This window comes from Poecilia latipinna, unplaced genomic scaffold (assembly GCF_001443285.1).
Source record: "Poecilia latipinna isolate Pla-1442-1.1 unplaced genomic scaffold, P_latipinna-1.0 Scaffold40, whole genome shotgun sequence".
NCBI classification, from domain to species: Eukaryota; Metazoa; Chordata; class Actinopteri; order Cyprinodontiformes; family Poeciliidae; genus Poecilia; species Poecilia latipinna.
This window is the reverse complement of record NW_015112656.1, coordinates 349,917-369,257: the sequence shown is the minus strand read 5'-3', so window position 1 is coordinate 369,257 and position 19,341 is coordinate 349,917. Positions and strand designations below refer to the sequence as shown.

The window sequence follows — 19,341 nt, the reverse complement described above, 5'->3', positions numbered from 1 at the left end:
CTCCAAAAACTAAGACCGGCCCCCGACCAGAAAAAGGAACATCTATGTGGCCCTCGCGGGAAAAAGTTTGGGGACCCCTGATGTAGAGGAAAGGCAGCATTATTTTAAAGCTGTTATTCGTAATGTCACTGGTAGTTTGTTGGAGGGTTTTCTGCAATGCTGACTTTAAGCTAAGATTTGACTTAATACCCAATTTATCTCCCTGCCCAAATGTAGCCACTTTAGGCTGTTTGTCAAAATGAAATTTTAATTTGTTCTTTATCTACTAGCCAGGGAGATTAAAAATAAAGTGTTCAAATTTACGGATTACAGCTTTAACAATGGTGTGTTTTAAAACTACTTTTTGAGGTGTGTTATCATTCTATTGTACATGTGAAGCAGGAAATGTCTTGTATTTAAATATATCATTTGCAGCAACACGTCCTTATTGAGTGTTCTCTTTTTAAGGAAAACTGATGAGCGTGAAGCTATCAACTAGCCGCCTGCGTACTGCGCCGGGAATGGGAGAACGATCGGGTTGTTATCGTTGCGGGCAGGAAGGCCACTGGTCCAAAGAATGCCCTCTAGACCAAAATGGCTACCAGAGAAATGGCTCAGAGCCAAACTCTGAGGGATTCGATTCCTCGAGATTCGGCGGGCGTGGTCGCAGCAGGGCTTTTCCGGACTTCAGTGCAGCTCCGGATTATGACGGCAGCTACGGTCCTGCTTTTTCCCGGGTTTCCGCTCAAAGCAACAGCATGGCGGGTTACAGAGGAGGTACGGGCTATGAGAACGCAGTGCGGTATGGGCCACCCCAAGCTTACGGCATAAGCGCTGTCGCTGATAATACCGTGGCTCGGATGTACGGCAGCGAGTCGGCATACAGGAGCAACGCCTCGGTCTATGGCGCGGTACCAGCCTATTCGGTGCGACGGTCGCCCTACGACGAAAGGGATCCGTACGGGGTCGTGGACTACTACGAGAAGTACAGGGCCAGTTCTTACGGAGGCACTTATTATGACGACCGACGTGTTGTCCCCGTGCCTGGTCCAACAACGCCAGCCTCCACAGCTGTGAGGGAACGGGTTCCCCCCACTAGCATTGATCCATACGTGTGTCCTCCCCTCCCTCCTCCTCCTCCAGCAGCCCCGGTGTCTACATACTACGCACGTGACCGGAGTCCGATACGGAGAGTCGCCGGCGACGCGGCTGGATACGCATTTGAGCGATCGCGGCTTTCCCCGGTGCCCGTGACTCCCAGAAGTGGTACCTACGAGCATTTGCGTGATCCTGTTGCTGAACGGGCACGATATACTTACTAAACTTTGTGTGGTTTAGCCAAGTGGGAGCAGATAAACGATCAAGCAAGCAGAATAGCCTAAGTGCCACTGGAATCACTGAGAATTTCAATTGATGGTTTGAGTCAGGATGCATTGTGTTGTGTATGACGTGTGGGTGGGCAGCCTAGATGGTGGTCACAGAGATTTAGCCAGTCAGTAGATCTCTGTTCAGTGGAGTGTATGGAATATTCTGCTTTGTTCCCGTTCCAGGTTATGTTGCAGTGCAGTAAAATAACTTCCTTTCATTTTTGTACTGATCTGTTGTATTTGTACAGTTCTACAATGATTAAGCCAGTGTATAGAAGCAGGTTTTTAGTTCCATTCATGTGACTTGTCCTTGTACAAGTTTAGCATATATTATCATACGCCTCAAATAAAGTAGTGCATGGTGAATATGTAAAGGTCAAACATTTTTACGTTTCCATTGTGTTTTGTCCGTGCTAGTGTATTGTGACAGTCAAGTTCACATTGTTACTACATATATTTTTAACAACTGCAGATGTAGTTTAAGTACCGAGTGCATCCAACATAGTAGTGCAAAATCAGACGAGTGCAGAGATTAAATTAGTTTTTTGTCGAGGGTTGTGGTTTAGTTTAAAAAAAATCTTGTATTTGATTTGAGGACTCTTTGATATGAAGTTATTTTTTAAATTCTGATTTCATTGACCGTGATGAAGCTTTAGGTCTTCATGTTGTATTGCAACCTAGTCTCAAAGCAAAATCATGTTTGCAAGCACAAAATCTACTGGGTAATTTTCACAGCTGGGACTTTTTATTTTAGTTTGTTTTTACCTGTTTTTAAGGAGTTCAGCAATGCCACCAGACTGTCAGTTGGTGGCCTTTGGTCAAGAAGAGATCCTGAGCTTGTCTCCTCTCAAACTAGCCATACTCAGCATCTTATTTTGGGCTCTGCTATTTCCTTATTTTCTATTTAGCTGTACCTTTTTCAGAAATTGCATTAGAGTCCAGCGCAGGTGTTGATACTGCAAGTAGGAAGTTAGGGTTTCTGAAACCTCTTAGCTTGACTGAAAAACACGTCTGTAGTGAAATAGCTTTGTTTGTGGGTTTCCGGATCACTGCTCTCGGCCATTCCAACACGTTATTTTCAAAGCTGTGATGTGTAGCACTAAAAAGTAACATCTTGAAGCATTGTGCATGAACAAGAAGGTCCATGTTTGTTTTTGTGAGACCAGGCTGTGTTATGTTCTAATGACGTGACTTTAGTTTGCTTATTCTCTCCTGTTTCCTTTTGATTTCAATAAATTCTTTATAGTGTAAAAGTTCACCAGTGTGTTGAGTTTTACTTTTATATTAAATGAACTTTCAAACAGGTTATCAATAACATTAAATTAAGTTGAATTCACATAAAATTCAGCAGCTCAATGAAGTTAATTTTGTCTAGAAAAGTGTGAGACATATTAACATGACGAAGTGTTGAATAAATTAGTTGAATTTTTGCAACTTGTGACTGTATGATAGAAGAAAACTACTAACTTTAAGACAGACTATTGCAAAACAAGTTTTGTCAGCCCTCCAAAACCTAGAGCAGGTATGAACAAGAAGATTTTGAAAAGATGTCAAAGTGGTAGGAGGGAAAATCTGGAAATGGTATGCTTGGGGAAAAAAGGAACGGTAGGGGAAAACTAATGGAAACAAACATGACTCAGAAGATGAGGTGTTATGAAATCAGCTGATGAAAATTAAAATTCCTTTAAGAAAAGACAAATGTAAGCCACCACTAACAGCTAAAGGGAGAAAATTACTCTAGACCAGGGGTCACCAACTCCAGTCCTCCAGGGCTACCATCCTGTAACTTTTAGATGCGTCTCTGCTCAAACACACCTGGATCAAATAAACTGCTTGTTTCCAGCCTATTGCAGAGAGGAATGAATGCTGGTGAGGGAATTCAGACATTTTGGAGCAGAGGTGAATCTAAAAGTTGCAGGATGGAAGCCCTTGAGGACTGGAGTTGGTGACCCCTGCTCTAGACAAAGTCAGGTTGTTTCAATGACCACAAGATGTCAGTCAGGCTATAGACTTGTTATCAGGTATAAGTGTGGGTAAAGTAATGTGTTTAATACTCTCCAAAAAGCTAATATTGATTAGGGGGATGACAGGATATTTGAGAAAATCTGAGGTTGTGCTGCAGTAGATTCTCCTTTTCTCCAATTCTACCTTTCAACCCTCCACTCCATAGTTTATTTCTTTCAGGGAGATCTATGGTAAGTTTTTAATTCCAACTTTATTTTTACATTATTTTGGTAGAAGCTGGATAAAGCAAAAACAATGATAGTTCCAGTTTGCAGTTACTGCAAGGCCATGACAAAGGGCAGGCAAGGAGTTTGGAGTGAAAACTTGGATTGATAGCTTTAATTAGGAAAAAATACATCTTAATGCGTATAAATTTTGCATTTCACTTAATTGTGAAATATTAGAATAAGTTTTTTATCCAACAATTTTCTCATAAATTGTTGGACAATTTATGTTGGACAAAAACTTTAATTTCACTAAAAATTATTTATGAAAACTCCGACCAAAGTGGAGATTTGAGAAAATTCTGTATTTGTGCATGCATCAGAAAGTACAGATTTGGGGTTGTGCAACAACTATTGCGCCAAAATATCTACTTGATTTGAGATGATTGCCAATGGACATTATCCTATTTAATAACATTGTCTAATACGTTGGTCAAAAGTAATTCAGCCTTTATATCTTCCACCCAAATGAACCTTCTAGCGCCATGTTAAGAGGAAGTCGTGGTTGTTTTGAAGCGATCTGATTGGTTGACATAGGTTTTAACTATGTACCTCACTGCCTCCTACAGGTATGGTATGCTTAAAACAGCGCTCAGTGACGTATTTGTGCAAGTTCATGCGGATGAAAATTTTCTGCAAACACGTGTGCATATTATTTTTCAAAATTATATGGAGGAAATATTCATTTTTATAAAAATGCTGCTACATATATACAAGCCCTAAGAGCCACTGACGTAAGTGCTTCAGTGACGTAACAGGTACCAAACCTGCCAATCGCTCACAACATACACGGTGTAGCTCATGCATGAAGTCATCAGTCCTGTTAGGTCACCTCCTTGACTTGCCGAAAGCACAATGATGGTGTGGATCTGTGGTAGGAGAACATCACCTAGTGCCTTTCAAAACTGGAAGGGAAATTCTTACAAAAATGTGTTTCAAACTCTCACGTACTTTGGAATAAAATTCTCTACAGTGACCCAGTGATTTATATGCCAATTCAATAAATTTGATTTGATTAATTTATGTTAATTATGATGATTTTTGCTTACAGGTAATGAAAACATGACATCTAAAATTTGAATATTACATCAGATCATAAAAATATATATGTTTTATAATGTGTGCTTGATGAAACATATGTTAATTACCCACTTAAGGATTATTTTCAAAAGGTTCTTTCAGTTCTCTAATTTATTGAATATGACTGTATCTACATATTTTTCTGAATCTCCTTCAGAAGTCTGTAATTTAGCTCAAAGGTTTCTTTAAGAACCTTATTGAGCAACCAGCATCATGAACCCAGCAGCAGGTCAGGGAGAGCAGAGACGAGAGGTTTAGCAGAGTTAGGATCCACTGAAATATCCCGAGGTCTGACCATCTCCCAAAGCTCTGATCAGCTCATTGTCTGATCATGGAGAGAGGATGGAGCTGCTGACCTACCAACACATGGTAACCCTAACCCTTGAACTGAAGTCTATATACAACTTAATGGTAAATCAGACACCATTTATACTAAACAGAATCTTAATCAACTAATATGACTAGTCATAAACCAATTTTAGATATCTGGAATGTAAGTGTGGTGAAGCTGCTTTTATAATAAAATGGCCTGCCATATCTGTTGATCCTTTTCTCAATTTGGTATGGGATTTTTTATTATTATTTCAAAGCAGTAACTGCACGGCTTCCACCAACAAACGGATTGTTTCTTCATGAGGCTCAAGTCCTTCCAGTTCATGAAGCCAGTGGACACATCAGTGGAGTGGTGTTGTCCAGATGTAAGGTCCAAGAAGGAAAATTACATCATTAGGTATAATGAGCTGTTTAGCCATCAAGTCAGATTAAGAGAAGAAGACAGTGACTGGGGGGAGCCAAACGTCCAGTTTTCATCTCTCATGCAGTCAGTTAAGAGGCTTGATCCTTGGCAGTCCAACCACCTCAGGATCCCCAGCTGAACCCTTAGATCCCTACCTGAATCCAAGAAGAAACATTCTGATTGGTTTGCACAGAAGCTGGAATCTGGGTTTTATTATTTTCTAACTTTAATCATATATTAATGTTGGCTTGTCCTTTCTGTCCCCCTCTTGGTACCGCTGACAGACAGCTCACAGGTGTCCGGATAAGCCAAGCTATATTTACAAAGGTTATAGATGGAAATGTGAAGCATGATACCACTGGGATCTTATTACTCTAATCTCAACTGCATGTTTCTCTGTAGTTTACTCTCCAAAGAGGTCCTGTAATTTGTTGTTAGATTTCTCCAAAGACAGATCAAAAAGACAATCAGTCCTTGGGACAGTTTCCAAAGATCATTTACTTCCACCACCAGTGGAGTCTTGTGCAGTGAGTGCACATTGCTTTACTTATGAAGCTCTTTAGCTTCATAAGTAAAAGAGCAACTCTTTTGAGGATTCTTCAAACTCCTCTGTCAGTCATTGTATTAAGTGCACCAGCCTATGGCCAGGTTATGGTGAAATTCTGTTCTTAGCAGAATTTCACTGGATTTTGGCTCCAGTCCTTATTATAACACTTAGAAATTTAGATATGAAGCTTTGGAACAGTAAGACCTTTTTGTGACTGTCTCTTTCCTATTACCAACTGTACCAGTGTGAGTAATAAGATTTTTTATTTCTTGGCCATTACCTGATATTCATTTGCATATTGCAGAAAGAATGATTTCTAAAGACGGGCAGACTTCAGTTGGTTTCTTGACTTTCTGGACCTTTTTTGCCCATCTTTTTCATTGTGTGTTCACTGCTTCATAAAATAATTTGTGGAGAAATATATTCCGATTTGTGTGTGTGCTTGGTTGTTTGTTCTGTCTGTCTCTGTGTTGCCCTGCAACAGACTGGTGACCTGTCCAGGGTGACCGCGCCTCTCACCTGGAACGTTAGCTGGAGAAAGGCACCAGCAATCCTCCTGACCCCACTAAGGGACAAGGGCTTACAGAAAATGAATGAATGAATGAATGAATGGATGGATGGATGGATGGATGGATGGATGGATGGATGGATGGATGGATGGATGGATGGATGGATGGATGGATGGATGGATGGATGGATGGATGGATATATTCCAATTTGTTTTGATATGTGTTTTACTTGGGTAGCTACCTACAACTGTTGCAAATTTCACATCAGAGGAAACATATGGAAAATATTTACTGGGAATAATTTTGATAGTAAACACTCACACAACAACCATTAGGAAATAAGTATAACTACAGTCTAATAACACTTAATCCTGTTAGAATTTCAGAAAGAACAACTGGGAAATAAATTGACCAGACTGGCCAGAAAAACATAATCTCATGAAGACTGGGCTGGAATATTCCTCCTTCTCTTGTCTTCTTCGTTTCTTGCTTACATGATTTTCTGCAGCCCAGTTGCAGCTGCTTCTGAGTGAGGAAGCATGAAAATGTGTTTGGAGAAGAGGAGAAAGGAGGGACGTTCACAGGGGATTTGGTCCCTCACTAACAACCTCAGAGCAAAGGGAAAAAGCTGTTTACTGGGAGAATGTGCACTAGGACCAGAGAGTGTGACTTAACGTCAGCAGTAATTATAGTTTTGTGAGTGTTCCAGAATTATAAGTACTATGATGCATACAGACTGATTACCAGAGGATTATATTGTCCTTCACTTCACTTGGAATGTATCAACATACTATTTCTATGTAGATATGTTCCACAACCTGCTTTCCTGTCTGACCACTATCAAATAAAAGCCATTAAATCTGGAAAAAAAGAAACCAAAAAAGAAGCACTGCAAACAGAAATTATACACTCAGTTTTAAATGTATTGTCAAAAAGGCATTTTATCCCCTGAGCTTATGTTAACAAGGAATTGAATGTAGGAATAATGTGAAATGTTTATCCACACAGCATCATTAAACGTTTTTATTTATTATTTTAGAATAGAAAATCTAAAAATTTGGTTTTAAAGGTCACACCAACTATACCAACAGGAATAGGTATGTTATGGATCACTTGAGAAAAGCAAAAATAAAAATTAAAGCAGTTTTAGGAGTTTATTTTTAGATATACACAAAGTTCAGTCATGTCAGTGTTGCTCTTTTACTGATAAATGTTACGCTATTTACTACTATACCTGTATTTTATGATGGCTCTATGAAGCTGTGGTTCATCAGCTGTTTGATCTAACTGCCTTTGTTCCTGTGTGACGGCAGGTAAAACCTGGACAATTAATCACCAACTTGTATTGCAGCAATAATAAGAAAAGATGGAGCAAATTACACACTGATAAAAAAATTATCAAAAAGGTTTTAAAGTTAGCATAGAACTTTTAAATAGTATAACCTTTACAAAGACAGCCAATATCTTTTGATTTCTCTCAGGAGACTTTACTTTGTAAACCTACAGATCAATGTATGATTCTGAGTTAAAAGATATTGTAAGTTCATGTTCAAAAGATTTTTCCTCATTGTTTATCTCTTGTATACTCTCAGAAGCAGCATTATGTTCCCAGCTGCTCAGGATAATGTGGAGGGATAAAAATAAACTCAGTGATGACCTGAAAAAGTCCCTGAAGCTGACACTGAACTCATGACAGGGGAAATGCTCTCAGACTGGCTCAGAGATAATTTCTGTTTTTGTATTCACTGCTTTATAATAACCCTCAGCAGAGCATCATGGAAACTTACTAACCTCTGCTTGGCTCCTCTAAGCACTATTTATGTGAGGCCCTGTTATTTGTTCTGGTTTAGTTCCAATTGTGTTTAGCAAGTCACTTTTTTATGAATGAAACAGTTGTAAACGTTTCTAATAAAATACTTACTAATTTAACCTGTGTACACAAAACACCGACCCTTTAAAGAAAAGCTAAACTAGAAAGTATTACTTTAAACACTATTCAACAAGTAACCTCATGTGCAGTCTGTCATTGTTTTATCCATAGAGGATTGTCTCTTTTTTTGTTTTCTGTTTTATGGTACTAATTTAGAATTTCGCATAACGCCCCAGTTTCGTTGTTACATACTCCTGCACAACGGGAAGTTACAATATATGCGTGACTTGTAAAGCGCTTGATAGAAAAGTCAAATTACAAAACTACATGGGAGGACAGGAAGTGCAGATATTCAGTATGACAATAACAACAACAACAACAACAACAATAATAATAATAATAATAATGTTTTTATTATTAATACAACAATAATAATAATATTATATTATTATAATGATGTTATTATTATTATTATTATTATTATTATTATTATTATTATTATTGAGGGTTAATATAATAACCCTGAAATCTTACAGAACACCATATTGGTGTTCTTACCGAGCTACTGACCATGACCGTGTGCTTACATCCTAAGCCGCTACCTCCAAAATACCCCTGTGTTTGTGATACCTGACGTTAGGACAAACACTCCTACAAGAACTTTATTTTGAAAGTCATCGGCGCGCGTGCTCCAGTTAGTCTGCGCTAGCTTGATGCGAACCCAGACTTGCCTGAGGCGCGTGTGTCTTTCAACACCGGTGAGTCGCTGTCCCTCGTCCCGGCGGTGAAGCAGCGGGGGTCTGCGCCCTCTGCGCTGTTATGCCGCTCTGAATCGCCTCTTTGCGGGAACTATCGACTCAGACATGACTTCAGTCTGGAAAAGACTCCAGCGAGTCGGGAAGAGGGCGTCAAAGTTCCAGTTTGTTGCCTCCTTTCAAGAACTCGTAATAGAATGCACAGAAAAATGGTAAGTGTATTAATGTTGGTATTTGTTAAACAGAGGACGTAGTGCAGGTTATCCATTCCTCTCAGTGTGCCTGGTTCTATTCAACACACATTAAAGGGACTGACTGACAGACGTAACCAGAAAGGGATGGAGGGACTCCACCCGAAGCACTCCGTAGTCACCAGAGCTGCCAGGCGTCAGGGATCCATTAACCGCTTCATCCGAAAGTCCGAAGTAAATACATGGATCTTTTCACCTTACTGTCCCACACTTTAACAAGCGAGGCGGACGTTGGAGCTTTTAAATAATAATGCATCAGATGAAACCGAAATGTTTGCGGGGTAAAACGCACTTCTTGATTCTAGACTCAGTCTTGATCATTTAGTTTCCCTCAGTGACTGAATAGAAAGTAGTTCAACTAGAATGAAAGAATGTATTGTTGGACTCGCGTATTTTCCTCACAGTACTACTCAGATGATGTCAACATGTTGACAAATGGGTATTTCTCTCCTGCCTGGCCATTACTTCCGCGTTTGTTTTTGGAATATAAACATCAGCTGTTGTTTCCATGGGGTGTGGGAACTCTTACCCAGAGAACCGTGACATACTTCCAAAGGTTTTACAAGTCTGCCTCTGCTGTTTCTCTGGGGTTATTTTTGATTTATTATCTATGCACTTCCATCCATCCATCCATCCATCCATCCATCCACCTAGGGTGAGATGGTGCTAGGGTCCATCAACAGGTTGCAGGTGCTCCAACACATTGCTCACTTCTTTCTCTTGTATCTACACTCTGAGTTGTTATGTGTGTTAATGGCAGTTCTTTGTTCACTATTATCTTATTAACATTCATACATCATTTTTGAATTTCATAAGGATTCCTCAAAGTATTCACAGCATGTTCTCAATTAATCATTAATTCAACATTACATTTTCATGTAAATTTGTTTTATTCAGCAATATTTGCCTTTAACTCAGAGCTGCCCTCTTTGGACTGAAAGGTGGCCACTGTAGTAGAATGTTCCTGGTTACAGCAGTACATCTTGGTTGGGTTTATGTCACAGACTCAGGTCTCACTCAGACACGCCCCCTGGTGGCGAGTCAGGAGTTGGAATAGCAAGTTGATGGATGACGTTCCTCAACTTTGCTCATGTGTGAGTCTGACTCATTAGCAGTGTTGACCATACCTGCCAAATCTCCCGTTAAGGCCGGGAAGCTAGCGTATTTAATATTTTCCCATAAATGTCCCGTATTATAGTAATTGCGTAGTTCACTTAATTCATAGTTAAATAAAAAAAATTAATAAAATTAAGACTTCATAAAAGTATTTAAGAACAGCAATTACATTCTTTAGTTAAACTGTTCTAAATTAATCCCTGGGAATGATGCTACCAGCCACCATGTTTCATAGTGTTGTATTTTTCCATCATACACACACACGCACACGCACACACACACACGAACACACGCACACACCCACACACACACACACACACACACACACACACACACACACACACACATACACACACACACACACACACACACACGCATGCACACACACATACACACACAGGTTGTTTTGTTTGTTTGGTCCCATCTGAATATATTGCATTCAGATGGGTACTCCACGTTTGTCTTCCCTACATGGCCTGTGTCAAACTTTGAGCGGGACGTCTTCTGTTCTTACTGATGTGGAAAAATATTAAAATATCACTTAAGTAACCTAAATGTTGCTGCCAAATTCCATGTAGTAATGAAATAATCCACATTTTGTGGAAATAATTTCATAATATGCTACAAACAGGACTGCACAGAGGCGCAGTTGGTAGAACTGCCGGAGTACTCTCGGGGTACTCCAGCTTCCTCCCACAGTCCAAAAACATTACTGTCGGGTTAATTGGCCTCTCCAAATTCTCCTTAGGTGTGTGTGTGTGTGTGTGTGTGTGTGTGTGTGTGTGTGTGTGTGTGTGTGTGTGTGTGTGTGTGCATGCATGGTTGTTTGTCCTGTCTGTCTTTGTGTTGCCCTGCGACAGACTGGCGACCTGTCCAGGGTGACCCCGCCTCTCACCCAGAATGTTAGCTGGAGATAGGCACCAGCAACCCTCCTGACCCCCACTAAGGGTCAAGGGTGTACAGAAGATGGATGGATGGATGTTACAAACACAGGAGTCAAAATGAATGTATTAATTCCTGTTCTTTTAATGCAGTTAATTTTTTAAAATGTGCAGTTAACCCACTGGCTTCTGTACTTTTCGGAAATGATATGAAGTTTGAACATTATTTCTTTCTCCGTCTCAGCTGTATCTCTATGGGACTGATCTCCTGTTTCTTACAAAGGTTATCTCTGAAAGCAGCTCCACTCTCTCTCCTCTCCTGTCCACCTGTCTTCCTACTCACCGCTGCTCAGTGCTGCTAAAGCTCTGCACCACAGCAACGCTGAGAGCATAGGAAGAATACCGAAATTATTTTACTGTTGTCAACAAAACATTGTAGCAAAGCATTTTTTAACATGCAACTATTCACAACTGAAGCAACACTACACTGCCATGAACAAATAAAAAACATGAAGTGGTAAATACAAAAGCATCAAAGATATGAGAAAATATGTTATATTCTTCCTGTCACACCCTGTTTTAATCAATTGACAGTCCCAGTAAAAACATTTTGAACTCATTAACTCAGTTAATTTTTTAAAATAATTAGTTAATAAATTGTGATTAATTCACAGAAACCCTATGATTTCTCAGATTACAATTGTAATTGTTTGACAGCCTGAGTTACAAATTCATAACAATGCAGCATTGTAATGTGCTTAGGGTTAACTTAATGGTAGGTTGATGTAAAGTAAAAAAATAATGCATTAATTAATGTAAAATTGCATTAACTAGTTTAAAAATGAATGCGTGTTGTAATGTCGCACTGTGTTTTTTTGTTGTCACTTAGGCAACCAGACAAACTGAGGGTGATGTGGATCAGAAGAAACAGACGTCACAGCACCAAGGTTAGAGTCACCATTACCACTCCTGCCTGCTGTGGTATTAAAACTCCTCTACGAAGCCCTAACCTGGCCAGTAGCATGAGCTTCACCAGCTGGATAACACGTCATTTTTCATTGTTTGAGCCAGTTGTATCAGAAGTGTTGGAAATAAGAACATTTTTATTGGAATGATGTCACACCTCATGTATTTGAGTTACATGAAGGAAAACTTGTAGGATTTAATTTTGCAACTACAATAGTAGCAGAACTGTCAGTAATAATGTGCTTCTCGGCATTTTATACATTTAGACACTAGTTCCCTTTCCATTACAAATCTGCTCAAAGCTTTTTAATATTCCAGTAATGTCAAAAAACACAATTTTGAAATTGCATCGTTTTCATGAGAAATGCAATTAAAATCACACATGAATAAGTTTTTATAAAAATCATAGTGGTGGATGTAATAGCTTTTTTCAGCTAGGGATGCATGATCATCAGCTACATCAGTATTGGCCAATATTTGCCATGTTGTAACATGGCGGTATCGGTCTGATACAGAAAACTGGGTGATATTTATTTGTTTCTGGAGGGGCAGTGGAAGAGGTTGGTGGTCATGTGATAGTCATACTGGTGCAGTCAGCAGTGTGATAATTTTTTTAAGGTGTCAAATGGGTAGTCAAATATATATTATATATACAGTATTGGTAAGCATAATATAATATAAATGAAAAATTTTGTTAGCATCTATAATAGCAACATTAATATCGGATATTAAAATCTGGCCAAGTTTTAATTTTGGTCCACCTCTAATTTCAATTGATTTTTCCAACTTGGAACTTTGGAATTCCTTCTTCCAAGTATAATGTAACACAATATTGTTCTAAATTGAGTTAAATTGTACACTTGCTGCGATGGGCTGCCGACCTGTCCAGGGCGTAGCCACCTCTCACCTGATGACCTCTGGATGACCCTGCAAGGATTAGTGTGTTAAAAATTGGATGGATAACATCACTATTCACAAAAAAATAAGTTTCTTATTCATTGAACCTTTGGGGCTTGTACTTACAAATTGCTAACAATATGGGAAATAATATTGGATTAACTATGGAATTATAACAAAGGGTTAGGGTTAGGGATCAGTTAAATTGTCTAAAGGTGGTAATGAAATTTAAATTCATTCTCCAAAAATAGTGTCCTCAAGAGGGCTATGTCAAATCTAAATTTTGTGTTTCCTTTCTCTTTCATGTTTTTCCTTGTAAAAGGAATAAATAAAGCTGTTCATATTATATTCATCTTACATGACATCTGAGTTCTCCGTTGCTCTTTTCTGTTAGCTCCACAGCTGGCAGCCTGGTATAAAGAACCCATACAGAGGCCTGGTCATTTGGCAGGTTCCAGAGAGTTTAAACATCACTGTGACTCTCTTCAAGGTATGGATTTATTTTCTACTGATAAAGTATTTGACTTACATAACAACAATTTTGTTGCATTTATGAGTCATTTACCTGACAGACAGCTACCATGCTTTGTTGACCAACAGGAACCTACCGCTGAAGAGTTTGAAGACAAAGATTGGACTTTTGTCATTGAAAATGTAAGTTCATTATTTATTACATTGTTAAACTTGCTCACACCTTCTACTTGCCGAAGAGACAGAGGAGTTTGATTTGTTCAGGAATTATCTGTCTCATTATATTATTAAGACATATTGACAACTGTATGTAAAAAAACAACAACATAGTTTTACAAAAGATACCTCCTGAAAAATACTGAAGATCAGAATTGAAAACTGTGAGTTGTTATCTTGGTTAGTGAGTACAACACTGGTTCAGCTTTTAAAGCATTTTGCTATGAGGGCATCTTCAAAAGTAAATGAAACATAGTGTACATTTTGTGTTCCTTCGCTAGTGAGAAAATTCAAAATTCATGTTTCTGTGGACAAATTAAATGAGGCAGCTTTGTTTTCAGTATCTGACAGTGGAAACACTCAGCAAAGTAAAATTTGAAGTAAAAAGTGAGGCAATTTGTTATTTCTTTGTTGTCACAATTCTTCTTGGCAATAAATCTCATGCCTTTAGAAAGCCTGTTTACTTCCCCATTTAGTGGTGCCTCATTCGTAAGGAAAATGCATATGCAGGTAGAGTTACTAAGTTCAGCATATTATGGGTTATGTCCATGAAAGATTTTCCATATCCTCTGTGCCTTTGCCAGACAGCTTCTGCTGTTGACTTCTACGTTTCAACCATGTCTTCATGTAAAGAACAGGATGTACAGGCTGATCCCAGAGCTGTTCAATGGAGTTGAGGTCAGAACTGCAGTCAGGCCACTCCGTCCTCCATACTAGAGCCCTGCACTGGGATTGGGATCCCGCAGGACTCAACACAAACCTCATGGGAGTGGCAGTTTTAAGATTACCACGGGTGGGAGGGGGTATTGAAATAGACACCAGATCCCAAGACTGTTGGAGGGATCTGAGGTTGCTAATAAAATCGAGATGGGAGGAAAAAAAAGTACAATCATTAGACTGAAAACTTATTCAAACCCAAAATATCAAAAATTGCAACTTAAATCTTATTATTAGATGAAACCAGGGGTGACCAAAGTGCGGCCCGGGGGGCATTTGTGGCCCTCGAAGTGATTTTGTATGGCCTCTAGGTTATTTGGCTAAATCCTCGGTTAGAAACCTTGGGATAACCTTCAACTCAGGTTTTGTCCTGGAATATCATGTTAAGTCTGGTCCGTTCCTGTTTCTACCTGCAAAATAACGCCAAACATAACCCTGTTGCCTCTAATCCAGAAACTCCAGAAAGTCTTAATTCGAGCTTTTGCTTCATCTCATTCTGATTATTGCAATGCGGTTTACCAAAGCCTCCCCATCAGTCTGGCAGAATACTGCTGCTAGGGTCCTGACTGGATCTTCAAAATGTTGTCATGTAACCCCACAATGTAACTTCATTGGCTCCCGGTTCATTAGTGAGTGGATTTCAAGATATTGGTGTTATCTTGAGGGGCTACATACATAAAATTTTACTTACTTATTTACTTATTGTTTCCGTTCTGTTTGGGTATGTATCAGGGCTTGTCTTGTTTTGATTTGACCCAGTTTATCTAAAGAAAGAAGGAATTTGTTTACAAACTTAAAGTCTTTGTGTATTCTTTCAGGAGACAAAAGGCCGTAGGAAAGTTTTAGCGTCAGCTGATGTTAATATGAAGAAGTATGCCAGTGCCGCCTCAGCTCAATACAACTTAACACTGAAACTCAAGCCGCTGTCTGTGAAAGTGGTGGAAGCCACGCTCATCCTCAACCTGTCATGCATCTTTCTGAAGGAGGGAAAAGCTACGTAAGTTTGAGAAAATGTCAGTATTTACCTTTGTACTTCAGAGGCACATTTTGTAAAATCGTAGAAAACTGAACATCCCCTACCTGATCTGGTAGAAACTCTGCATGTCCAATGGACAGGTCCTTTACACAGCTGGTGGTGTGTTTGTCCATGTGTGATGTGAGTAGTGATTCCTGTGGATTCGCTCTTTTCTTTCTCCAGGGATGAGGACATGCAAAGTTTGGCCAGCTTAATGAGCATGAAGCAGAGTGACATAGGCAATCTGGACGACTTTAATGACAGCGATGATGAGGCAGGCGAAGAGAGACGAGTCAGCTTTGGAACGGGACAGAGCATCCATGTCGCTGGTAATACTGCACATTTTGAGTTGGTGCTACTATATGATGCTAATCTTTTCCCCATCTGGTTTCTAATTTGAAAAGAAAAGAAATTAGAATGTGTTATTCTGTAGTAAAAGCCATAGAGATCCACTGCTGTTTTATGTTATGAACATTATTAGCAAGCACAGAGTACAGCTGTTCTGAGGGTTTATCAAACTTCCTGATTTGCGAGCTGTAGCGAAATGTTTCATTGTGTGTTTTGTTTGATTTTTGATTCAGGTAAGGCACCAAAGTATGTTATCTTACCTTTTATTTCTCTCTAAATTACAATTTATGAAGTAAGTTTAAAGTGAAAAGAAAGGAGTGTTTGCAGTCTGGGTTTGCAGCCAGGTTAGGCTGTAAGGTGTGGAAGCTGTGAGGTCAGAGGTCAGGATTCCCCTGAGCTTTCTGCTTCCTTTGAGCCTTGCTTCCCCTCGTATGGCTTTTTTTTCTGCTTTTATTTATTCTGGTGAAACCACTACTCCTTTCTTTTATTCCTTCCCTCTGCTGTTCCGTATCTTCGTCTTATGCTACCTCCCTGCCCCCAGCTTCCTGCAGTGTGAGTGCACAAGATCTGACTGGGAGACCTGAAAGTCAGTCGGGCCCCACAGGTAATGTTCTGTTCACGCTGCAATCTCCTTCTTTACATCCTTGTCATATAAAATGTGCTTTCTTCATTTTCATTTTCATACGTGTCCCTTCATTTTGTGAAATGTCTCTGTTTTGTTTTCTGCCAAATTCCAATCTCTCACTCTTCTCCATTAAACCTCCTACTTCCCTTTCACCTTGTCCCTTTTGCATCTCATCTTTTTGTTTCACTCAGTAACCGTTGGGATGGACAGGATAAAGTCCTCTGGCATTTCCTCCATACATGCTCCCTTATTTGAACCTGAAGGCCCTTCAAATCCACACGTCTTCCTGCAAACTCACATGCAACCACCAAGCCCCACCCAACCGGGTCGGCCTTCACCTCATGCCAGCTCAGGGCTGACTTTTACACATGCTCTTCCTCCAATGCTTCCAAAAATCTTTCAGTCAACTTCCAGATCAGGTATCTGCCCAGAAACTCCTAGTCCTTTGTTTGTGCTTCTATCTTTACAGGCAGAGGATTTTAAGTAGGGCTGTCCAAAGTGAAAAAAACAAAAAAATCACTATGCTAGCAATTTTTTTTTTATTAATTATTAGCCCTCAAATTCTGACTCTTTTCTCTGTGTACCATTCCAAAACGCTCTCCTAAGATCTCAGTCACTAAACCATAAAACTGATGTGGAATTTAAGGACAGCTAAAGTTCATCCAACCAACCAGTTTTAGTCATATCAAAAAGTAGGGCACATCATTATGGATACCTCCTTCCATTTATCATCAGAAAATAAATCAAATTCTAGGTAAGATCCAATAATCACTTTTTCTGTTTTCTCATATGTTTTGATAGATTGAGGAAACACCATATCCCATAAAATCTAGCCTAGACAGCCATTTAAAGTTGCCCCACAGCATCTCAATAAGATCAAGATCAGGGATTTGACTAGGCCCAGGACTTGCCATCTCCACATTCTCAGCCTGAGAATTGGTGACTCTGCTGGGTTGTTTTGGGTTTTCCACAGTTTGCTGAGTCGAGTTCTGCTTCAGGTGTAATTATTTTTCAGGTTATTGTTGCACATTTTCTGAAAGACCCTCTGATGGTGGCCTGGCCACGTCCTTCTGCAACAAAGCATCCTCAAAGTGTGACACTTCCACCTCTATGCTTCAAAGTATGTCTGCGGTTTTGTTCATGGAATCCGAGAATTATGTGTTTAATTCAGGTTAAATGGCTTCTTCTCCAGTGTCCACATAGTTCAGTTTTAGTCCAAACGTGCTTATTCCAGAAGTCCTGGTCTTTGTCTTAGTTTACATTCTACCATCTCCTGGCCTTAATGTGTTTCTTTGAGAGCAAAGGTTTTCTTCTTATTAGAAAAGTCTCAAAAGCCTTCTGTATTTCCTGTCATGCCATTAGATGTTTTGTTGGAGAGTTTTATTGTTGTCTTGTGATGAGTCTTTTGGGTGAACTTGCTGGGACAGGCAGACTTTGGCATGTTGGCAGTTGTCTTGATGTTTTCTGTACTGTTGGAAAGAGTGATTTCAGATAGTTTTAAGAGCTCTCTAAACCAGCCTGATAAACTGCTACAGTCTTCTTTCTGGTGACCTCAGTCAGCTCTCTGGCTCTTACCGTTATAGTAAAGCTGGATAAATGTCTCAGCTGTAAAGCTAGCCTTGAGATGACAGTTGTGAACTGGACCGATGCAGCTCTTCAGAGATGATCCTCTGCTTCCTTGGCTGTGCTGACACTGTTTCTACACCGTCATCTCTGACTGTGCTCTTCCTTCTAATTAGCTCTGATATTGACTGCATTGTTATATCCTCAATGGTAAGTCGCTTTGGATAAAAGCATCTGCCACATGCATACCCATGAGTGTAAATATTAATATCGACACTGATGCACAAATTAATTCAAGACTCAAAAAACTTTGACACACACTTGGACAGAGAATACAAGCAAAAGTCATGCTAAGTGTTTTGTGACTTTTGTCAACTTCAGAGATTTGCCCCATTAGACCTCAGACAGTCTGGTGTGCTAGCCAGTTCAAAACTGTTATCAACACAACCTTTGTGTCATGAAACTGGGAAGGTCAGATTAGTACAAAGCCAAGGCTGCGCCTGCAAGTCACATGACACCTGGTTTATTTGGGTGATGGGATGTTGTTGCCAAGACGTGCGCTGACAGCTGCAGCCATCCTGTGGCTGTGCTAAGCTGTTTCTGGGTCACACACCCAGAAATTAGAAGAGATTATTGGGCAGAAGGATAAAGTGGCAGATTGATGCCACTTCAACTCTGCTTGAAAAGAAAGATTTTCTATAGCAGCCAGAGAAAATGGAACATGTCAAGACAGGCAGAAACATAGGAAAGTTTTGGGTTGTTGTTTTGGATTTAATGAAATAACAAAAAAACCCAAAAAAAACAATTTGGTCTCATTAGTGTCTTTTCCTTTTATTAATATAAAGTAACGTTCTTCAGTCCACCTTAAATATGTAAAACAATTTTTTCATCAGTGTTATTAATTGTCTGGGGTAACCATAACAACGTGAAAGATCCAACCTCACCAGTCAACATTTCTAGTAATCAGTAGCTTATTAAGATACATTTCTAAAGTTGACAATTCACAATTTGCACTAAGTCAATATTAAGACAAAGGCAGGAGGAAGAAAAAATAAGACCTGAAGGATCTAGAAAGAATTATAGCATTTTTTAAAATGATCTGCATGCCATTTTAAATTTAAAGTTGTTTAATGTCACTTAGACACTGAAAAATGAATATGCTTGTATTTATATTGCTGGTTTTGTGCTAAAAAAAACACACCAG

The 19,341-nt window shown here is 39.4% G+C and overlaps 2 protein-coding genes across 7 annotated transcripts in view; both read left to right on the top strand.

The window, feature by feature from the left end:
- Positions 1 to 2,602, top strand: part of LOC106956221 (RNA-binding protein 4.1-like) — an 8,139-nt gene extending 5,537 nt beyond the window's left edge. Inside the window, exon 3 of the mRNA XM_015046924.1 lies at positions 448 to 2,602. Within this exon, the coding sequence (XP_014902410.1) occupies positions 448 to 1,301 (854 nt within the window). The 3' untranslated portion in view covers positions 1,302 to 2,602. The remainder of the gene's footprint in view (positions 1 to 447) is intronic.
- Positions 2,603 to 9,026: 6,424 nt separating this feature from the next.
- Positions 9,027 to 19,341, top strand: part of ehbp1l1a (EH domain binding protein 1-like 1a) — a 37,779-nt gene continuing 27,464 nt past the window's right edge. For 2 of the 6 annotated variants that reach the window (XM_015046877.1, XM_015046861.1), the window contains exons 1-8: positions 9,027 to 9,283; positions 12,209 to 12,266; positions 13,577 to 13,672; positions 13,783 to 13,836; positions 15,405 to 15,583; positions 15,785 to 15,930; positions 16,491 to 16,553; positions 16,766 to 16,993. In XM_015046877.1, coding sequence (XP_014902363.1) covers positions 9,180 to 9,283; positions 12,209 to 12,266; positions 13,577 to 13,672; positions 13,783 to 13,836; positions 15,405 to 15,583; positions 15,785 to 15,930; positions 16,491 to 16,553; positions 16,766 to 16,993 — 928 coding nt within the window. In that variant the 5' untranslated portion in view covers positions 9,027 to 9,179. The remainder of the gene's footprint in view (positions 9,284 to 12,208; positions 12,267 to 13,576; positions 13,673 to 13,782; positions 13,837 to 15,404; positions 15,584 to 15,784; positions 15,931 to 16,490; positions 16,554 to 16,765; positions 16,994 to 19,341) is intronic. The other 4 variants (XM_015046886.1, XM_015046870.1, XM_015046916.1 and 1 more) reach the window with 3 other exon arrangements.